The 24,463-nt window shown below is 34.3% G+C and overlaps 1 protein-coding gene across 2 annotated transcripts in view; it reads right to left on the bottom strand.

The window, feature by feature from the left end:
* LOC145293056 (KRR1 small subunit processome component homolog) overlaps window positions 1-24,463 on the bottom strand; it is a 103,677-nt gene that overhangs the window by 62,637 nt on the left and 16,577 nt on the right. For both annotated transcript variants that reach the window (XM_080139381.1, XM_080139382.1), the window contains exons 3-5: window positions 23,574-23,708; window positions 21,372-21,497; window positions 20,104-20,187 (exon numbers count right to left, since the gene is read on the bottom strand). In XM_080139381.1, coding sequence (XP_079995507.1) covers window positions 20,104-20,187; window positions 21,372-21,497; window positions 23,574-23,708 — 345 coding nt within the window. The remainder of the gene's footprint in view (window positions 1-20,103; window positions 20,188-21,371; window positions 21,498-23,573; window positions 23,709-24,463) is intronic.

The following is a 24,463-nucleotide window of genomic DNA, read 5'->3' as shown; positions in this document are numbered from 1 at the left end:
TATTGATGCGGTTAGCATGACCATTCGCATAGCTTCACGGCTACATGTTGGGGAGTCCGTTTTCAGATTGCTATTTTCTTCATAGCCTCGTGCTACAAGGCGAGCTTTCATTGTTTTCTGATTATCCTTGAATTTTTCAGTAATCACCCATCTTGTGGATATTGTTTTTTGACCTGTGTATGGCACACATTCAAATACTTCATAGGTGTTCATGTTTTTTATTTCTTTATGCTTGGCATCCATTACAGCTTTCGACTGCTCTTGTTCAGTGGTGAGCAGGACTACATTTTCCTGTTCAGTATATTGGGGCACTTCTCTCCAATGATCAATATGATTCCAGTTGATACAAACTTGATCCTCGTTTTCATCCTCAGGTTCTATATTGATCCAATGACTATATTTGCCAGTTGATTTAGGCTGTACTGACATAACCTTTCCTTTCTTCCACTCCCCACTTCCATTTATTTTATAAGTTATGGTCTTATTTCGGCCAGGTTTTTCAGTCTTATCTCTTAAACTGGTAGAACTATCAACAACTTCTTCTCTGTCTATATCTTCACTTTCTACCACTTGATTCTGCAACTCCTCCTCCTCAACTGAAAGGTATTCATTCTTCCCTTCTGTAGTGTTTCCCAGCATTTCAGCTTTTTTTGTTCTTTTTTCGTTGTTTTTATTCACTTTCATCAATTGGCACGGATGCATCCTATAAAATGCTCCGCCATGTCTGATTAAGACAAACTGGCCTTCTCTGCCTAACACTTTTGCTGGACCACGCCATCCTTTAAAACCCTGCCTCCGATAATAGATTTGGTCTCCGGTAGCATAATCTTCATCAGCATAAGTTCTGACATTAGACCTGAGAGCTCTCCTAATTCTCTCACTGGACTCAGCTTCCAAAACGTTTCTCCTTGCACTATGGAGAGCATTTAAATTTTTTCTCACCATGTCACTTGTAGTAGAGGACTCCATAGCAGGTAACTGGTCTGTCAGAATTGAGGGTGTATTTACATTGAAACCGAATACAAGTTCATTTGGACTGTGTCCAGAGTAATTGAGGAGGGCATTTTTTGCACAAATAGCCCATGCCAAGGCAATTTCAGGTTCACACTTCTCATCGTCAATTGTTTTTTTCATTGCCTCAGCAACTATCAAATTATGACGTTCTACAGTACCGTTGCTGAATGGACTTTCTGCGGCAGTAGTACAGGTCTCTATGTTGAGTTTTTCATTCATCTGTCTATAGTGTTCGTTGTTGAATTCACCCCCATTATCACTCAGAAAACGAACAGGAGATCCGAAATAGGTAATCCACATCATAAAGATGTTTTTGATGATCTCCTCCTTCTTCTTTGTTTTGATCAATGTTGCCGCTGAATACCTGGTAGCGGCATCAATGAGATGTAGTATCCACACCTCATTGTGGATGAACTCTTTCAAATCCATGCAAACTGTGTGATTAAATCTATTGCCAAGAGGCAATCCCACAACCGGTCGCAGTGGAGCTTTTTTAAATCTAAGGCAAATTTGACAGTTTTCACAAACCTCCTCAATCGCCTTTATAAATTCCTTGTCATTGAATTTGCCACTTTTTTTAACCAAGGAAACAAGTTTTTCCTTCGAGGCATGAGCAAACTGTCGATGAAGTTTTTCTGCTTTTTTTTTTTTTTCTGTGAAAGAACACTGACCAAAATTCTGAACATGTAATACAATGTTCTTAGTACCACCATGATCCAACAACTTATTTGTTAAGGGGAGACAATAGTGCCCTGAAGTTGTGGTCTTTAGTTCAATACATTTATCAAAAATCCAGCACATATCTTTCCGGAAATCTAGCACTATTCCTGCTGTCTTCATTGATTTGTGACTTAATAGAAGAGGCAAGTCGTTTTTCACAATATCTGCTTTGATATAAACTCTTATACCTCCGAGTGTAACCGGAAATTTAGCAACTTTAATTGCTGTGACAGCCACTCCATCACCAAAACAAAAACTCCGGTCTGAGTTCGTATACTTCACTAGTTGCAGGTCACTTTCATTTAAAGTATCTAAATAAACATCAAGCCACACTTCGCCAGCCAGTGTGCGAGTACAAGCAGAATCCAAGACTGCCATTCCAAATGTTTCCTTTACAAGATTTGAGATTTTTTCATTTGTACTGTTCAAATAAATATTTTCTTGAATGAACAACGTAATGTGTATTTGTTCTGTCGCTTCCGTAAACCTGGGCGTATTTCTAGGACACTCTCTAATTAGATGGTTCGGAGACTGACATTTGTAACACAACAACACGTTTCCACTTCGGTCACATGGATTAGATTGTCCTCGACGAAAACGCCTTTTGTTGTTACCCGGTTTAGAATAATTATAGTTGACGATTTCGGGCTCTGATTTCACTGCCGGTACATTTTCATCACGATAAATGTCACCAAATACTTTCTTTATCGATTCCTTCATGTTTTGATACGTCAAAACAGAACACGTTGTCCGCGCTAATTTTTCGTTCTCTTCCGATATGTTAACCGCGTTCAAAACAAGAAAAGCTTGCACTCCTTCCGGTAGAATAATGTAGAATTTTTTTAATCTTTGGTACAAAAACTCATAACGAACAAGAAAGTCATTTATACTGGTACCTGACGATCTTTTATAAGTGTAAAATTCCTTAAAAGTCATGTAAGCGCGCGTGTGTTCATCCTTTAAATATATGTCATCCAGTTTCTTTATTAAGATCTTCAAGCCATCTCGTCCGCCGATGTCACTTGTTGGCAATTCACGGACACATTCTCTAATATTCGGTGGTAGCGTCAAAAACACTGCTGGCCCTTTTTTTTCCTCAGAAAGATCCGTGAACAACGACCACATTTCAACGTCTTGTTTCCAGTTCTCGTAAACATCCTCCCCCTCCAACAATGGAGGTTGTTTGTTCGAAGTTGCCATATCCGATATCCGATCTGTCTAGTGCTACAGACAAGCTGTACACAAAAAATTTTTTTTTTTTTTTTTTTTTTTCGTTTTGTCGCACACAGAGGGATATCTCTGCTACCATTTGTTGAGACACTTGTAGTCTGTCTAAACTGTACGAACGAACTGCCTAAACCAAGATGGCCGACTCCTATTTATATCACCACAAGCAAGGGAGGTAACCATGTAACTGAAGCAAGGGAGGTAACCAATGTCTACATTAACACCCGTTGTGGGACAACGGCCGTAGAAATGACTGATCATGCTTTCTTCGATTGCCGCAAACTCCGCCGGTACTGGTCGTATGTCAGTGAGGTGACGGCTTGCATCGATTCTGAGCATCCTCGCCCAATTACCGTATCCAATGTCGTGGACAATGTAAGGCCACCGTGGGACCAGGAAAGACAAATGGTCTATGTTACGATCCTGGCCGTGGCGAGAATGGTGATTTGGACGTCGCGCCTGCAAGATTGCCAGGGGGGGGGGTGTCTTTTTCTGATCAGGATCTGATCGCTTTCTTTAAACACCAACTACGGGTGAAGATCAGATGTGATAGAAGAAGGCTGCATCGCGCAGCATTTGACAAGATGGATACAGGTAGCAAGTCTGGGTGTATGAAGAGGAGCCAAATTTGAATATGTGTTCCCCGTCTAGGTGTGGAACGCGCAGTTCCGTAAAGTAAAATTTAACAAATAGCCCCTCAGCTAGCTGAGTGTGTGTTCCATCCCTCCCTGATTAGAAAGCCTCCAAGATCCCCACCCCCTCCTTCTTACAATGTTTTTTTTCATCCCCTCCTCTAAATTTCATCCATCTTGGAGAGAGGCTGCTTCTTTTTGTTAGACTGAAGTATGCTTTTGTGAATATCCACTTATCAAGGCCCGGAAGCCACTCAAGGATAAGGGTTATTGCAAGTCCAGTATGTTAGTGTGGAGATTTAATAAAGTGTTCACTTAAGGGGGCGGTTCATTGGGAATTTGTTTACGTTGGACTTGAAGACATCCAGGTTGTAGTCAGGTGGGAATCAGACAGACGGAACAGAGTTCCACAGGCATGCAGTTCTAAGAAAGAAGCTTTGTTCATGGAATCTACGTTTTGATTTAGTCACAGATAAAGAGTGGGGAAAATTTTTCACAGTGGATTCAGCTAGACGGGTGGTTTTCGTGAAAGATTGGTGAGGGGGGGCCAGAGATTGGAGTTCAGACGAGCACCTGCCATGGAAATAACGATAAAACAAGGATAGGCATGCAACGTCTCTTCTGTGGGAGAGAGGTTGCAGGGTAAAGAAAAGGGCATCCCCCACTAAGCCACGAAGTCTATTTTGTACACTGTCAAGGCAGGATAGGCTGTTTTTAGCAGCTCCTGCCCAGATATGGCAGCAGTATTCCATCCTTGAATGTACTTGGCTTTTATATAGATAGAGAATTGCATCAGTAGTGAGATATCTTCTGGAGCGGTAGAAGGATCCCACCATCTTTTCAGCGACCTTGGCAACAGACTTGATGTACGTGTTCCATTTCAGATCAGGAGTAAAGGACAAACCCAGAAGCTTATCAAAACATGGGGCTTCTCCTAGACGAGAGCCATCCATTTCAATTGATGCCAGATGGGGATCAGAGCGTTGAAGATGTAAGGATAGGAGTTTGGTTTTAGATGCATTAAAGGTAACCAGCCACGTCTTCCCCCACTGAACCATGCGCTCGAGATCAGAGGAGAGAGAATTAGAGAGAACTTTGTCATTTACAGCCTTTGATGTGTTGCCATAGATGGTCGTGTCATCAGCATAGATGTCAACGAATGATTTAAGTATGTGTTTAGGGAGATCATTGATGTAGATCAGGAAGAGAGTTGGGCCCAGGATTGACCCTTTCTCTCATCAGCTATAAACATTTGCCCTTTCTCTCATCAGCTATAAACATTCAATGTGCAAACAAACAACTAACCAAGATTATCAGTTTTAGTATTATAGATGTACAAAACATTCTAAATTACAATGGAATTTGAGTTAAGGCCACCAACTGCCCATGCATGAGAATCTTGTTGCCACATCTGGGCTGGTGCATCTACCATTAGTCTTTCTATCTTTCTTGAATAAGGCCCAAAAAAGAGTCTCCAATCTTATAGGTTCAAATTTGACAACTAGGTTCCAAGCCGTGTCCCTTTGCCTTTGCCGTAATGTGTTTGTTTTACAAATATTTTAATGGAATATGCTCTGACAAACTCATTGCACTTGTGCCCCCTGACGTACATATCCAAGACAAACCCACTTAGCAACAAGATCACACCCCTTCACTGTTGAAGTCCCTAAATGCCAGAAAGCTTTCTCTTCTAATAGCTTCTTCCCTTGAATAGCTAGACTGGAATTCCCTTCTGTCTACCTGCTTCTCTGACTGTACTGATATACAGAAGTTCAAATATAACGTAAACCAACATCTTTTTAATCTTTCTTAGACATGGTTTCAATTAGTAACCCCTTACGTCCAAGTGGTGAAATGCCTTGTTTGTAGTGAAAGCAAAAAAAAAAAATTCACTGTGTCATGTCCTAATGTTTTTTTTTTATAATTTGTGCCATTTTGCACGATCTATCAATTATAATAAAAACAAACAAACAAAAAAAAAACTTTGGTCAAAAACTGTAGAATTCAAATAAGACATTGTTTTTGTAATCATAAACTAGTAAAATAAATAAAAGTAACTGATAGATTATTAACAAGTGTCGTTTCTAGGAAATGGTTAAGATTAAACTGAAAAAAAAAAAAAAAAAAAAAATTCTAGTCAGCTAGTATTACCAAACTGCTACGTTCATACTTTCTTATTAAATTTCTAAGTAAATTGTTTAAAGAAAGAAAAACAAACGCAATGTCTGCGTTACTTCCTGCTATGAATAAAATAAATGGACAAGGAATTAATCTTTTAAAATATAAAACTTTAAAACAAAAAAATTCTTAATCTGAAAAACGTCAACCACTTAAAACTATCCATTTCTTTTTTTCTATAAAGTTTAATTCATCCATTTTCTAGTATATCAACCCTTTTATTTAGTTTGTAACCCTTTTTGAAGTGATCTCAAAAAAAAAAAAAAAAGAAAACGTTTAATTGAACACAAGTTGCTATTTTTTACCCATAGCTGGAGAGAAAGTATTCATACATTTCCCAATGGGATTACAATAGAAGTGAATACCATCATCTGCATTGGTATCCATCAAACCGTGCATGCTTTGCCTACCTTTTTGGATTTTTTCATGTCAAAATGTAAACAATATTTTTTGTAAACAATTCATCAAACATCGGCTGTATTTTTTCTTATTTATAATTTAGTGGAGGAGAGGGTTGAAGTATTAGAATATAAGTCGATACACCAGATCTGATTTTGACGTTTCTGAATTTTTTAGATGCGGATTGGTTATTCATATTATTTGGATTAATCAAACTACTGTTCTCGTCTTGAATGTGATTTTCGCAACATTTCGGTCGATGTAACCTCCAACCTTCTTCAGGTTTATCTTGTCAAACTTGGGAATGTTTCTGTTAACTTGGGAATTTGGATGGAATTTCGAGTGGAACCCTTTATTTACTTCATGGGAATAGCATGCTCTTGTTTGTTCAGCCATGGCTGGATAGATGTCCTAAGTAATTTGTAATTGTATTTTTTCAGTCGCCTACACCGAGGATTAAACCTTCAGGAGAATATCACTTTTTATTATTTTACTTTAAGGCCCGTCTCACGTTCGTACATAAGAAAATATGTACCCACTTTCTGACCACCTGAGAGAGGGGGCATTTTTTGTGTGTTTATTGGCTAAAAAGTTTTTTGTTTGATTTCTTTTGCATGGTATCAATCCCTGAACTTGGGACTCTTTTCCATTTTACAGCCTAGCCTTTCTTTACGCTATGCGCGAGCATAAACGAAGGCTATTAAATGTGCACTTGCGTACCAAACTGCCTTGTCACAGTGTAGTATTGACGAAAAATTAAAATTCAACGAAAAACAAGTAGCTTTCCAAATATGAAGCCATGTAATTCTATGTTATCACGGGTGGCCATTTTTGTACGCGCAAGATGGTATTAACTCCTGAACTTGGGATTCTTTTCCATTTCACAACCTAGCCTTCGTTTACGCTATGCGCGAGCATAAACGAAGGCTAGGCTGTGAAATGGAAAAGAGTCTCAAGTTCAGGGGTTAATGCTCTTGCGCGTACAAAAATGGCCACCCGTGATAACAGAATTACATGGCTTCATATTTGGAAAACTACTTGTTTTTCTTCGAATTTAAAATTTCCGCCAATACTACACTGTGACAAGGCAGTTTGGAACGCGAGTACACACTTAACAGCTTTTTTTATGCTCGCGCGTAGCGTAAACGAAGACTGGGCTGTGAAATGGAAAATAGCCCCAGACTTGAGAAGTTAATACCATACAAACGATAAATTTGCGACAAATGGTTATCATATTCTTTTAAAGCACACTGAAAACTACAAAAAAAATTTTTTTTTTCTTCTATATGAATGTGAGACGAACTTTCGAGTAAAATAATAACGATTTTTCTTTATTTAATTTCCTTGTGTCTTTATTGAAAGATGAAAACAGAAAAAGAAATCGAAAAAACCTTTTAGCCAATAAACGCTAAAAAAAATGCCCCCTTTCTCAGGTGGCCAGAAAGTGGGTGCTCATTTTAAGTTAAATCTACATGGAAAAGTGATCACCCACTTTTCGAAAAAGTAATTTCTTCATATAATGAAAACTATTTTTTTGCGACGGAAACGGTTTGCAGATTCGTTTTTAGCACACCGAAATCTACAAAAAAATATTTTGTTATATACGAACGTTAGATGGGCCTTAATGTAAAATTTTACCGATTTTTCCAAGTACTCTAACCACTGCGCTATGCAGGGGTTAGAGTACTTATCATCAATTTTTCATCCTATTTCCGTTGGTCAGATGTCTGACATTTTCTGACAATCTGCAATCTTAATTTCCAAGCTTGGTGGTCTTGAAGATCGATTCCATTCAAGTTTTACTAAAATCTTTGTTAATAGTTTGAATTCGAATCATGTTGTCTTTTCTAAGATGACAATTTTATCGTTACACCCGGTACTAAAACCAGCATAATGCACATAACACCGCTGCTATATACCCTTGTTTTGATAGCTAGAGGGATAGCTTGCGATATCAGAATTGGCAACAATCCTCAAAACTTGCTCCATTTCAATCTTAAGAGTTCAACTCACAATCACCTCCGGCGCTAAAGAAATCCCCAAGATAACAAAAGGATTTATGAGAGTTTTTCATCCAACTTTCCCTCAAGGGTTGGCAGTTATATGGGCGTGCCTGCCCTAAACCCCTTCTACACTTATATTTGGTGTCTAGTGCCAACTTTCAAGACAAACTACTACACTTTTTGTGGGTTTATAACGTGTTGTAGACTGCATTGCATGGAATTATATCTGATTCTTTTCCTGCATATAGCACATGGATATTGAGTGGAATCTTTCAACTCTTGTTGTTCTTGGTCACTAACAATCATTTTTTGTGTCTTAAACAGGTTCACACTTGGCTCAACAATTTCTTAATTGTCATAAGAATTATTAACTATACTAATTTTTCTGTGCTTAAATCATGTTGATACTCTGCTTCTTGTTAGATCAACAAAGTTAACAATACTGATCCTAGGTTGTACTTAGATGGCTAACCATTCTGGAAATACCAGGTGCTATAAGCAAAATTCAACCCATGTGTAGCAGTAGCAGCCTTACAAGTAGGCTAAGCCACATCAGAACTTTTTGAAGTATTGGAGTTAGAAAAATTTATGCCTATTTTCCAGAGCAAAAAACAATCCTTTTGTTTGTTTTTTTAATTTTGCTTCAAAGCTAATTTTCCATTGACCGTGCTAATAATAAAATGATAATTATTTATTAGGCATTTTAAGTAATTAAAAAAACAATTCTATAACTAAATAGTTAGAGATTTTACAAGAATTGGAGTCAGTAATTGTATATTGGAATTGTAAAAGATATTGGAATCATCCCATCACTAATGTGTGTATATATGTATGCATGATGAGACTAATGGAAATAGTATTCCAACAAAATAGAGAAATGAAAAGGAACAAACCAAGTTATGTGTTCATCAACGTTTCGTCTTTATTTCATTTCATCCACAGGAAGTCTTGAAGTAAAGAAGAAATGTTGAACACATAACTCGGTTCCTTTTTATTTCTCTCTCTCTCTCTCTCTATATATATATATATACACACACACACACAGTTTTTTTGTTGTTGATGTTTTTAAACGATATTGAGGTTAGCGTCATCACCTTGAAGATCGGATGTTTTTTTTTTTTTTTTTTATAAATTACCCATTTTTTATTTTTTATATATATCAGTGGTTCTCATCTAGGGCAGAATTTTCCTCCCATCTGATAGTAGCGATAAATTTCATGGTTTGTGGGGACTGGCACCACATATTAGCAGACTCAAACTGGATCCAGAGCAACAAAAACAGTGTTCATTGCCCAACACCACTGAAAGGGTCTGTTCGCTTTTCTTTCCACAAACATTTTTATTGAATGCTGTTTGGAGGAGGGGAATACATGGTGAAAGGGTTCATGAATTAAAAAAGGTTGAAAACCACTGGTAAAGGAGAACTTGTTGCATGTGTGCATATCTGTCCCTAAAGACAAAGACATGGTACGAAGTTTACTTCAAATATAAATGTTTCTCTATGTACAATTTGCATGTGAACATAATGGAGGTAGTTCTGCATCTCTAGTTGTCCCTTAAATCAACTAATGACACTTTTTTCTGTCATGTTCCTATTTACAATGCCTCCCCACGGGACAGAGTTAGACACCAGGGTCGTTTTTTAATGTGGAGAAAAGGAACAAAAATAAAAATTGTCTCAGTCGTGAAGGATTTCTCCTCTACTGACAGAGAACAAGAAATTGAAGTGCAGCATCTGAAAAACAGATACTACACTTTGATCTTGTCCCAAAGGCCAAGTTAAAAAAAAAAAAAGAAAAGAAATTAATCTGTTTAAAAGCGTGAGATTAAGAATAGCAGCATATATTTAAATAGCTCAATGGGTAAGATATTTAGCTGACAACATCAAGGTTGTTGTTAAAGTAAACTCTCCTTTATATGATGTTGAGTATGATGCTATCCTACACTCTAATCGGGGCAACACCAGATAACCCTGCTAGTAATAAATACATTTCAGAAGTATTCTTTTTATTATTCTATGTACAGAGCTCTTGACTTATGATCTGCAGGTGTCAGAAGTTCTGAACAGATTTTGATCATATTTTTTAGATGAGGATTAATTATTTGTATTATTTGAATTATTCAGATTACTGTTCTCATCTTGAATGTTATTTTCATAACATTTCGATCGATGTAACCTCCAACCTTCTTCAGGTGTATCTTGCCAAACTTGAGAATCTGCACAGAATTTTGAATAGGACCTTTATTTAATTCATGGGGGTAGAGCATGCGCTTATTCTGTCAGCCACGACTGAATAAAAGTCCACAAGCACCAATGATAATGGACAAAGTACTTAATAAAATTCAGTTGAAAATTGAAGCTTCAATCCTCAGTGCAGGCAACACTCAAAATACAATTGCAAATTATGTAGCATTTCTACCCAGTCATGACTGATGGAACGAGAACATGCTACTCTTGTGGATTAAATAAAGAGTACCCGTTGAATTCTGTGCAAATTCCAGAGTTTGACAAGATACACCTGAAGAAGGTCAAAGGTTACAGCGACTGAAAAATTGTGAAAATAACACTCAAGTTGAGAACAGTAGTATGAGTCATTCTGCTCTCTTGACAAAATGCCTGTACTGACAGATGATACGAATTAAGTTTGATCTTGCATGTACAGAGTGCATAAAGCACATTTTGTGAGAATTCTTCTCATCTTAACATGCTGTTCACTCTCATTACACAAGATCAAGTTTACAATAGTCATATTCATAACATCATATTATATACGAGTGAATGCGGTGTTGCCATTAAATCGGTCTTTCTGAGAATGCAGAATGAAGTAGTCATAGTTTGGTGGATTTGTGGTGGGCATCTTAACAGAGCTAGTTCTGACTCATGGTTATCTAGGCTGAAGGTGCCAAAACTGGAATCAGCTCCATGTTGCTCTAGACATATTGAACAAAGCTCCGATTTGATAAACAAATGTACACACATTTAAATTGAGGGTAATATGAAAGCCGAGAAAAACTTGGATGAGCTCAAGCAATGGCACATCGAAACCAACATAAATGATAGAGTTTCTTGGAGAGAACCACATCATGTTATCAGAGCTAACACGTAACCCATCTTTTATGTAGAAAACACACAAATGAATAGCAGGTGTTGAACATATTGGTAATCTTATTCTGAGATTTGAATGTCTTTATACAAAAGATCTTTTTATAAAAAAGAAAATCAACATTCTCTGATTTTTAAAGAAAGTGAAAAAGTTGATATAGAACATGTTAACATATGTGAAGGGCCGTTAGAGTTTTGAATTTCGGCGTGGATACACTTACTATATATAGCCATACTGAAGAGTCATAGATGACAAAACAGCTGTGAATTGACTACAGAAACAAAACATTAGGTTAAGAGTATCAACTTATATCTGAATAGATCAGTGGGTCAGATATCTAGCCAACAACATCAAGGTTGCTGTTCAAGTAAACTTTCTTTAATACTAGCCTAGGTGCCCAGTGTTGCCTGGGTATTTGGAGGTGTGTTGAGCAAAAAAGTGGTAGTAGGCAGGCAGGCTCCAACCCGTACCACGAAGGAGGAAAAGAACGAAAAAAAAAAAAGTTACATCTTTGCTGTTGTGCCCATCATCAAACCGAAAATGTAGAATGATTAAATTAAGGCTAATCAATCGAAAAGAGGGATGACTTTCAAAAATATCGGTGAAAAAAAGTGACCCCTCCCTGTAGAAAAGTGCCTAATACATAAGTAGAGAAAAGAAATTTAGATTTCAGTAACCATATTTTTTTATTTAGCAGTAATCAGGTCTAATTCTTTATGATCTGCTTTGTCATTGCTCAAATAAATATATGTCTGTGACATATCTTGAATTTCCAAAGAGAATGACTGATCAGAAAATGATACAAGAATTGTATCCAGAAAACCCTAAAAGAAAAAAACAAAAACAAACAAAACTTACAATTTTTAGGTAGATCATTTACCAAACTAATTTGTGTTTACATTTAGAAAGTACTGCTATCTTTAATCTGAATAAAGCCAGTCAAAATATGTATATTTGTCTTTAAAAATATCTTTCTAAAGCAGATCACAAAAAAATACATCAAAGTAAAAAAAAATTAAAAAGGAAAATTTTAAAAAGTATATATAAAAAAAAAAAAACAATAAGAAATACAATATTTATAATTAACTAGCGGAGGAGGGGTACCCGGTATTGCCCGAGTGTTTGGAGGTGTGTGTGGTTTTGGGTAAATCAAAACACCCGAGATTTTGCGTTTGGGATAATAAAAAAAAATTTTGGTAGGTAATTATGAGGATCGAACCCGAACCCTTGAGGCAAAGTTGGAAATTAAAGTGTGAAAAATAAACGTGCGACGTTAACCATTGGGACACCACGAGATACTAACGGAAACACGTTAGAATTTATTTGATTACTTAGATTGGAAGGTGCACGTTTTAATGACTTAATGAGGTCAACTTTGACTGCGGGATAGTATTTCATTTACTGTGGGAATGCTTTTTTTATTTTTATTTTCCCAAGATGTTGGGGGGGGGGGGAAGAGACCAGCTCTCCTTGTCCAAATTGAATAGCAATTGTCTGATGTAAGGAAAATATTTTCACATTGATCAAAGCCGATTGCTTTCGGACATTTTTGGCGATCGCGACCGGAAAAATACGGCCAGAATTAGTGCCGCTTTTATTATATGAAAAAGCTTAATCCACATGCGGCGAGCGAAAACTGTTGATTATTTATCTTCCCAAAGTTGAGCAAATTAAATAGACAGGCGACCTCCGTTGTTAACTCGCAGATATGATGATTTATATGTGATATAAAAAGTTTTAAGTTGTGAGCCGACCGACCGCTTCTCGGAAAAAAGCCTTTCTTGGCCATACACAAAAAGCGAACATACATACACACATTTTTGCTTTTATATATATATATAGAGTCTATTGAAACTCATTTTTCATATCAAAGCCCTAGATATGGCTAAAAAGAAATAAAGCCCTAGATATAGCTAGCCCTAGATACAGATAGAAATAAAGCCCTAGATATGGATAGAAATAAAGCCCTAGATATGGCTAAAAAAACAAAAACAAATTGACAAAAAAAGAAAAAAATGAATATACTTAAATTAGCGAGAACAATAATCCAATGAAACAATGAACTTGGGACCAGAAAAATAGAGAACATAATTTTCATATAATTATGGTGGCACCAGGTTCTGCACAGGTGACTGATTCAGTTGGTCCTACAGGAAATTTACAAACATATATCATGGTTTTGGGAGGTTTATATTGGAATGATTGTTAATTGTAAAAATAAACAATTTTTTTTTGGGGAAAAAAAAGGTTTGACATTTAAGAAATTAGAACTCAACTACAGACATAAATAATAAAATAATAAACTTCTTAGGTAGAACATTAGATTTAAATGAAAATAACTTTAAGCATTACCATAAACCTAACCATACCCTATACTATAAAGATAGTAACTAAGCATCCTCAGTTTGTAAAAAAAAATGCCCTTATCCCAATGATTTCTAAAAGAAAATCGAGCATATTCTCTAATGAACAGATATTCAATAAGAAACAATAGCATAACAAAGCATTATTAGTAAGATTTGGATATCATAAGGAAATTACATTTGTAGAAAATGCATAAAAAAATACTGTAGATGGAAACTTTATAAACAAGACACCATACCAAAATAGATATGTATCATGGAAAATATAGAACATGGTCTGATTTCTATATTCTAACAAGTGAAGAATGCATGGTCCCCTGTGAGTGCACAGTGAACGAGGCATAAAAAAAAAATGACTAAGTTCAGCACCTCCTCTCCCATTTAGCCCCAAAAGTCCCCAGGGACGTCAAATCCTGGTGAAAATGAACAAACGGTGCAGTTTTAGGTCTTAACATATATAAATTTCAGTTCTGCACCATGCAAAAAAAGAAATGACTAAGTCCATCATTTGTTCCTCCCTCCCCTTAGCTCCCAAAATTCTCAAATTCATCCATTTGAGTTCAGCACCATACAAAACTGCTAAATAGACATACACAGAAAAAAACTTTTGGACAAATATGGTAAAATAGTTCCCCAAAATAGTGTTTTTATTAGCTCTAAAAGAGCCCCTGAGACACACCCAAGAGTTATCACCAAACAAAATTATATAGAAATCAGTTACAACTTTTCAGACAGTTTATAAAAATCCAAGGCATCAATTTTTTTTTAATAAGCACGAAAGTGTCAATTTTAGCCATTTTAACCCGATGGGGGCAACCGGAGTTTTCCCGGAAAATCCGTTCTGTTACTTTTTTTACTCATATCATGTTTGTCAAAATTTTAAAAAATTCCAAGCTGTAGTTATTGAGAAAAGTGCGGACAGGCAAACGGACAAGGGTGAATTTACAAGTCCACCTCCTTTTGCCGGGGGACCAAAAATAACAAAAATTCAGGAAAAGGGATAAAAATAAACGAAAATGATCTGTTACATTTTCATTTCAGCTTGGAATCTAAATGGAGGCCAACTCTTAAATCAAAAATTTACTTAATAAATATTTACATGAATAAACATCTCACAAATGATAGTAGAAATAAGAAAAACAGGCAATATAATTCCGTATCATTTAATTTGCCATAAAGTCATCCACCAGGAGTCGCATCTTCCATTTGGTGTGGATTGTGAACCCACATGACTTATTTTGCGCCATTCCTTTCGATCCAGGGCAAATTGGTTAATGGACGCCCAACTGTTGAGAGATGTCCAATCAAAAACATTTTCTCTCCACCTTCTCCTTGGCTTCCCTCTGTCTCTTTTGCCTTCTAACATACCCTCAAAGCATAACTTTGACAGGCCAGTGGTTGATTGTTTGACATGGACAAAAAGTTTAAGGTAAGCACACCGTAAAGAATTCTCCTAGGAATTGTAGATTTATCAATATCAACATATTTGGTTTAACACGCGTTTTACATGTTGATGGCTTTAAGAAATTGACTTCTACATGAATTTATCTCTGAGCAAGTGTTTTTATCCTTCTTTCAAAGAAAAAAATGGAATGAAGGAATAAAAATAAAGTTGAAGCTTTATTTTTATTGTTTCATGCCATGTTTTCTTTGACCTTCCCTTGCGATCTGGGTCAGTTATCTTAATTTATCTACATCTGCTAAAACAAGAACTCTCATCCATTCTTTCAATGTGGCTATACCATCAAAGTCTCCTGTTCTCCCTGTACTGTACAGATTTAATCTTCCTCAGCTCATCAGAACTAAACCCGTCTTTAAGAGTCATATTATAACATCTATCATATACATCTTATATGATTTCTCACCATGCAATGCATATTCTTATGGCATAATCATGCCAACATACAGATTCTTGTTAGATCACTGAAGTGATGTTGGATCTGGCAACTACCAGAGGAGTGACCATTTGGGAATGCTAAACGTTTTATGTCATCTTCCCTTGACTTAAATATACATGCAGCTCTGGCCCACTTGTGAATTTGATATTACCCGTAAACTTCCTCCTTCAAAGGAAGACAGCATGTATTACAAATTTATATAAAAAAAAAAAAAAAAAACAACAAAAAACAAATGCATATCCTAAAACCTCACTGGCCAGGTTTCACTTCTATACATCATCACTAGGGATGTGACAACATCATATTCTTTTCATTGTTTTGACTCATGAGTATATATCTGTTAATATCTTATATGCTTTTATATAGACTGATATGGTTGTTGGTTGATTGACTGTGTCTTACTGTGTCAGATATATATTTGAGAGTCAAAAGAATGAAAAGAATATTCTGTTGTCACAGCCCTAATCATCGCACTATACATGTGCCTGTAGACTCTTCCCTTTGCCAACTTTGGTCATATCTGCTGTTTAGTAAAGGCAGAAGTTTTCTGAATTTATTCCATCCACTCCTTACTCTTGCAATGACATTAGCACCTACTCCACCCTGTGCTCTAATGGTATCATTTAAGTAAGAAGAATTCTCACAGGTACCACAAAAGATTGAATTGCATCCAATTTTCTTTCCATAAACTGAGCAGGGGAATTTTCTTGTTTTTAAAAGCTTTCCAACGCAACAACTACTGATCATCAATTTGGTTTTGGTAACATTTACTCTCAGACTTTTAGTTTCTATAGCATTTATCTATCTTTATGTGTGCCTAAACCTAAACGTAGATTCCATGAACAAAGCTTCTTTCTTAGAACTGCATGCCTGTGGAACTCTCTTCTGTTTGCCTGCTTTCTAGCTGACTACAATTTGGTAGTCTTCAAGTCCAACGTAAACAAATTCTTGATGAACCGTCCCCTTAAGTAATTCAATTTACCAAATTTCCACTACTAACGATTTTTATAATATTATCCCATTGATTACTGTACACTCATTAACCCTTATCCTTGAGTAGCCTCCAAGCCTTGATAAGTGGGGACTCCTATGTATAAAAAAACAAAAGAAGGTCTTCCATGATTTTACAGGCAAGTATTAAATCATCAACATACAGCATCTCTTCTGGACAACCCATACAACACTCTCTCGACAATGCTTCTAAGACTCACACACAAAGAAAAAGGGGCAACATACTCAGTATAGAACCTTGATGGACTCCTACTTTAACTTTAAAGCTGTTACCAAATTTGCTGTTAATTCCAACATGATTGAGCATTTCTGTACATTGCTTAAAAACCCTGAGTAGCTGTTCTGGGGTAGTTAACACTCCTAAATCCATGGACAATGTGGATTCGTCTGAATTATATAATGCCAGAGATTTCTACCCTCAAACAAAGAGTACACTCGTATTTTAATCGCTCGCAGTGAACCCCAGGACTCTTTCACCTTATAATTGTGACCCCTTAAATCGGACCACAACAGTGGTGTTACACTTTACTTTAGTAATTCATAAAAATAAAACTGAAAATAAATAAATAAAATCCGGGTTGGCATTTTTCTCTTTTTAAATAAAAGTTTTACAGTCCATACAAATTGAAATGGTCTGTCATTTGTAAAACAAATAAATATTCCCCAATTTTAAAAATGTAATCTTTGTATTCTAAGATCTTATATAATAGCACCTATGGATACCTTAAGTCCCCCAAAACTATATGCATCGTTCAAAATTCGCACTTTTGAAATTTAGGCCTACTTAAAAATCCTTAAACTTATCTTAACTGTATATTCAATGTATTTGCATTAAAAGTAGTAATCTTTTTGATGGAAATAGGAAAAATATTAAAGACAAAAAAATTCACTCATTTATTGTGGACTATTATCCTCATTGTTTTTTAGTTTAACTAAAAAAAAAAAAAAATATGAGGATAATAGTCTGCAATAAATAAATGAATAAATAATACTCATCTCAATAATGAATTTTAATTAATTAAAAAAAGAAAAATCACATTTTAAAGAATACACTAAAATAATTGTTAACATAAAATAAAAAATAAAATGTAGGCCTTGCACTTTTATCTTAAATGAATACTATAGTCCATAAGTTGAAGATTATAGTATTAATTGTGTTGGCTTTACATTTGTTATTCATTCAAACTAATAATTCTTTACTTAAAAAAAAATAGATAATAGAGGGTGATACAGATAATTTTTTTTATATTATTAAGATCTTAAAGTGTAGCCGAAGATATTCTGTGTTTCTACAACAGTTTCTTTTTTATTTTTACATCTGAATTAAATTTAATCAGACAAAAATAGGAACCTAAGAGGAGATAATTTTAAAAATTCTAAATTATCTCCCTTGATTTTTGCATTCTTAATTTTTATGTTCTTTTTACTCTTTTAAAAATTGTTTTTCCTGTATTCCATTTTTTTATGATCTGGTTTAGAATAATATCTTTATGGAAAAATATAAAATATTTTGACTAGCTTTGTTTGGATAAAAGATAGCGTTACTTACTGAATTTAACCACAAACTTATTTTGTAAATGATTTACTGATAGAAATTTTGTTTTGTCTTTTAGGACTTTTCTGGATATGATACTCTCCTTTTCTTCTTTTAAAAATCCAAGATTTGTCTATATCTTGTTTGTCTGAGTGATGACAAAATGAGCTATACAAAAATAAACGAGTTGGTCACCCAGCATTGCCCGGTTGTACAATACGCTTAAACATGATATTTTAATTTATGCAAATTGCGTAAGCATTATTATAGAATCAATTTTCTATTGATTATTAGGAATAATTTGCAAACAAAAAAAAAATTACAAAATAATGATAATGTAGTTCAACAAATTCTGTCTTTTTGTTACAATATCACGTCAGCTGAGATTTGGGTTTGACGATGAATGTTCTGGAAAAGTCGCTTCTGATTAATGTTCAGTTTTAAAATATGCAAACGAAGAAATGATTTGGGGCGATTTTACATCGTACATCTTTTAACCTAAATTGAACTCATTAATAAGAAAAAAAAACGAAAATAAAATGGTGAGGTACATCCAGGCTTGAAAAGGGGGGGATCATTCGATCTGTAGTTGAATGCTCTACCACTGAGCTATATCTCCAGATGACTAAAAAATTTTTTTTTTAAGAAATGATTTGCTGGGATTTTATTATTTCCCTTGGCCGGTGTAATGTAAAATATTCCACTGTAAAAATTCTTTTTTTATCTATAGAGAAAAATTATTTTTAGGGTTGGATTTTTCGAATTTTTATACTTCTCGAATGAATATCTGTACAAAATATATCTAAGAACCCTGCCAGACATAAATTACCTTTGTGTGAAATTTGCAAAAGATAGACTCAATTGTTTTGGAACCAATAAGGAAGGAACTCGCTCACGCACAAAGTGACTTTTATATAAGAGTACAGATACAGATATGGTCACTGGAATTTGAATTTATATTGTTAATTCATACATGCTTTTGAGTTAAAAATGAATCTATTGATAGTTTGGCTACAAATTATATATATCATTCTATTTAATAATTCCAGAACAAAATGAGGTACTTGTGCAATATAATAGGATTTCAAATAAATGCATTTTAGGTAAAACACAATTACATACTGATGTGTCATGTCGAAATTAAAAAAAAATTCCCGAAATTACAAAAATTAATAAAATAGAAAAATACTTAGAAAGTAAAAATAAAATTTATTAAATTATAAAGTTTTATTGTATGTTAATGTTGAAGACTTCTTACAATCCAGGGGAGGTAACGGCAGTCTATGATTTTGATAATCTAATCGTAATCTGCAATATTAAAGTAGAAAATGGTGAACCACTAATATGCTTTTTTTTTTTTTTGTAAAAAAAAAAAAAAAAAAAAAAAAAAAGTTCTAGCAGGTTTTCTACTTGACCATTTTTCGTAATTTTTATAATTTTTTTTACTAATTTTGACATGACACCTAAGTACGTAATTGTATTTTTACCAAAAATGCATTTTTGAAATCTCAGTATAATGGACCCAAAATAACGTGTACACATGTTTCCAGAAGTCAAAAGCAAACATGTATAATCCAGGCTGCATTCTATAACATCCTTCTTCATCAAAGTCCAAAAGGAGATGTATCTAAAATCAATCTGAACATTTCATAAAAATGGCACATAGAGATTTCAAATTGTTAGATATACAAAATCAAACATAGCAAAGTGTATAATACCAGTGTTTGATGATGTATAGAAGAGCGTAATATTTTATTAAATAAGAATACACATTAATTCGATTGAGCATCAATATCTGCGGTTTCACAGAAATACTGGAAATCCAGACGGATGAATACAGAGCATAGCTATTCTTTATCTGATAAGTTATATATGTGAATAAATAAATTAAAATATAAATCTTAAATTTCAGACAAAAGTATCAAGCAATACTGATACTGTACTACCAAATTGAGTTACAATCCAATGATAAAATGTCTACTATTAGAATTTGATCGGGAAAAAAACTTTGTCTACTTACCTCTTTAAGTCCTCGGAAATCTCCAATAGCAGAGACGGTGTTGCCTTGCACATTTACATAACAATTGGTCAACAATTCAATGGCCTAAAAAAAAAAAAAAAAAAAGAAAAAGAAAAAAAAGAGAAAAGAACTTTTGTGAGTCTCATCTATATATATAAAAGGAAAAATGTGTGCATGTATGTTTGTATGTATGTATGTTTGGGTGTCTGCTAAAAACTTTCGACAGACAGAACAAAAATTCACAAACTCATTATCATATTGAAGCTCCGTCCTTCGCCCGAAAAATATCAAAAAATTGGCCAAAAATGTTAATTTTTTCACCCCGAAATCGACAATTTTTACACGGGGTAGGGGGGTGTAACAAAAATCGTCCTCTCATGACGACGACCAGTTCTACGCATGCGTTAGATGACGTCATAACCTGATTTAGTTTAAATAGTTGAAGAACTGACTGAATTTCATGTATGTCGTGTTAGCTCAGTTGGTTAGTGTTGGAATATTTTGGGAGAGTAATGGGATATGATCCCACACAGTCTGACGATTCTATTTATAAACGATGCTGCTAAGAACTGACGAATCAAATAAATTCATGTGCTGCTACCAACCAATCAGAAACCAGAATTGCTTCATAAATATTAAACCTTTTCTGGTGCAATTTCACATGTTCTTTCCCGGGTTTCGACACGGTAAGAATATTTTGTTCTGAGGAACTGTCTACTACAAACAAGTCACCTACCAGGACTTGTGTGTAACAGCGAACCATGAGAGGATTCAAAATGGCTTACACTTCTACAGTTAGCGTGTTGGTTCATTATCTAAACACTTTGGGTTCGAATTGTGGTGTGAGATATTTTGTTTTTTCGATTTTTTAAATTTAAATATTGAACCAGAGTTATTTAAGCCATTTTTCACGTAACATTCGTTTTTTTTTTGTTTTTTTTACTTCGCTTATTCTTAGGTTTGCATTAACACCCCCGACCACACACCCAAAAACACCTGGGTACCCACCGATTTTTTAAATTTTAATATCGAAATAGGCTTATTTAAGTCATTTTTCACGTTTTTTTTTTTAACGTTCATTTTTCTGTTTTCTTTTTTCGATTTTTACATTTAACATCGTTCGTTTGCCATATGTTAGTTTTTTTTGTGTTTTTTTTTCGATGTCTTGATTAACGATAATTATTGCAATTGAAAACCATAATTTAATGCTTGCTTTATTGTATAGTGCATCAACATTAAAAAAAAAATAAAAGTAAAAATTAATTTACCTTTAATGTCGAGCCATTGGGGCCGATTAATCTCTGCCTGCGTTTTACAAAACGTTCCTTTTTGCGTACTGTCGTTCCAATTTTGATTATATCACAATAATTTCCATCTTGTAAAATACGCACAGCCTAAAGAGCAAATAAAGTAACAAAAAGTACAAATTTAAAATCAAATAGTAAACATGTAAAACATAAAAAAAAAAAAATTTGTTTATGGTTGTTTTACTGACAGAGTCAATCTCATAGTCAACAATTTTTTACCACATATTATTTGGATTTTATCTGCTCTCATCTTGCGTTTTATTTTCACATTGAAGTCGATGTAACCTCTGATCTTCAGGTATATCTATCAAACTCAGGAATCTACATGAAATTTTAAAAGGAATTCTTTATTTTAATTAACAGGGGTAGTATGCATTCAAAATTTCATGCAGATTTCAGGGTTCAATAAGATACACTTGAAGAAGATCAGGGGTTACATCAACTGAAATGTGAAAATAACACCCAAGATGAGAACAGTAGTCCAAACAATACAAATTATCAATCCTCAGCTACATAACAAAATCTGTTGTCATTCATTATTGTCATGGTTTGAGCTACAATTACTTATTTTTTTGACATTTAGTCTGTTTATCAGATTCTGTTTTAATTACTAATATCATCAACAGAGTGAGAGGAGATGACCTCTTTCAATCACAAGTCGTCTTACTGCCATCAGATTTACTGGATTCAAATATTTTGTAGAGCACAAATTTTAGCATCACCATTACATACATCAAAGTGTAGTATCTGTTCTTCAGATGCTGCACTTTCATTTCTTGTTCTCTTTCGGAGAAAGAGCAGTCCTTCACGACTGAGACAATTTTTTATTTTTGTACCTTTTCTCCACGTTAAAAAACGATCCTGGTGTCTAACTCTGTCCCGTGGGGAGGCATTGTAAACAGGTACATTCTATGGATGGACAAATATGTAATAATTATTATTTTTTTTTCTTACATCAAGGCTTATTTTTTTAAACAAACATTGAATATTGATCGGCTGCTATTTTTCTCCGCTGCTTTTCCTCCAGACTTTCCACCATGATGAAAAAAACAAAAATAAAAATCTGTATGATATATGTCCACGTGGCAGAAAGAAAATATTGTACGGCAAAAATCATGCAAATTGATCAAGTAGTTTTATTTTTATGAAGAAATTCATTTTTAAACAAATTTGAGTTTTTATAATGTCAAACTCCCCACGTTACAAATGGCTTCTGAAAATCTCACAAAAGTTTGAATTACTCGAGTTATCTCCCTTATTTCTTCAGAATGTTTTCAAGATGGCATCATGAAATCATCAATCAATAAAATTTGATTTTCTTATTTAAAAATAAAACTACTTAATCAATTTATGTGATTTTTGCTAGACAATATTTTCTTTCCATCACATACGTACCTCATACAAATTTTTCTTTTTTCATGCAGGGAAATTCTTTTCTTCCTTTTAAACTTTTTACATATTAGATTCACACATCAAATCAATCTATATCAAATACATTTAAACTGTTAATGCTTTTGTTATGCTTATGAGCACCCATACTTTTTATTATTGCAGAGAAATACTGAGGCTTATGCAAGCCTAATAAAAAAAGGTAACTGGCCCAAGATCAATCAAAATAGACTGCTGACTTGTTGAAATGATAAAACTCTACATTTTTGTTATGACTGCATTTCATAGTGAAATCCAGCACTCATTAAAAAAAAAAATAAATAAATAAAAAACTGAATTCAACATATATGAACTTAACTGCATAAAGAGAAAAAAATTACTTCTTTTAACATATTAACAGATTCCCTTATGCTACATGAACACAAATAAGAATGGATGATATTCCTGAAATTCTCTGATAACTTTAGCCAGCAATAATTGCCCAAGGAATCAATATTTCTCTATATACACTTCTATGAAGAATTAAAACTAAATCATATTATATTTCCTTTAGTCTGACAGAATTTACTGAGCCAATCTGGCTGAAATCTTGTATCGACCTTTTAAGACATTTAAAAATTATTTGCAGTCAATTGATGGTTGGGGATGAAAATGTTCAAAAGATAGATTTCATTGTTTAATATAAAAAACTCTTTATTTACTCAAACTCAGCGGCCATTTTCTTTCTAAGCGACTGTGTTTACATATTACCAAATGAAGAAACAATATATTTACCTGTTGAAATGGAACGCTTCTTGCGAGAAGTTTGATGAAATCACGAGCCTTAAGAATGATGAAAGGATCCCAAGTTTTCCTTGTTGTGAAAACGGTCATGCTACCCTCAATCAGATCCAATTTACATTTTAGCTCCTACCAACAAGATAAAAAAAAGGTGAATATTTAAAAACAACAAAAGCAAATAAGTTGAATTCAATAGAATTACTCACATGAGTCTGATCAAATAAATTGCTTTAGGAGTTGGAATTGGTAAAAAAATAGTCCGACTCTTGGCTTCAATAAATATTTTTGGTTCTTGTCCAGAATCCCTCCTCATATTAAAAAACAACAATAAAGAAAAATATCTGTATGATGCACATACTTGTGATGAAATGAAATCCAAAAATCACATAAACTGATTAAATAGGTTTATTTTTAAATAATAAAAATTTTTTTATTTTTTATTTTATTAGTAACTGAGAGTGGTGGTCATAATTTTGAAAACAATCTTTAAAAAAAAAAGGGGGGGCGGGGGAGGGATAACTCAATAATTCAAACTTGCGAGATCTCATTAATCGCTTAAAAATGATTTTCTTATTTAAAAATAAAAATACTTGATCAATTTATGTAATTTTCAGAATATGAGGTTTCGTCATGGATACGTACATCATACAGATTTGTTTTTATCCAGTAAAATTATTGACTAGATCGAGAGAAAGTTTTATTCGGCTTTCCAATTGAAAGATCTGCTGAAGACACAATGAAACTGTACGAAAAGTTTGTTAACAAAGATGGCAGAGTACCTCCCAAAAGAGTGGAAAGTGAACTTTGGGGGTTACTTTTGGCAGATTCATTATTCTTGCTTCCTTTATTTTGTCCTTTGGTCTTCACATTCCATGAGCGAGGTT

This window comes from Euprymna scolopes, chromosome 14, assembly GCF_053919585.1.
Source record: "Euprymna scolopes isolate OS-2025 chromosome 14, ASM5391958v1, whole genome shotgun sequence".
NCBI lineage: Eukaryota > Metazoa > Mollusca > Cephalopoda > Sepiida > Sepiolidae > Euprymna > Euprymna scolopes.
Note: the sequence above shows the minus strand (reverse complement) of the source record. Positions and strands in the feature narration are given on the sequence as shown.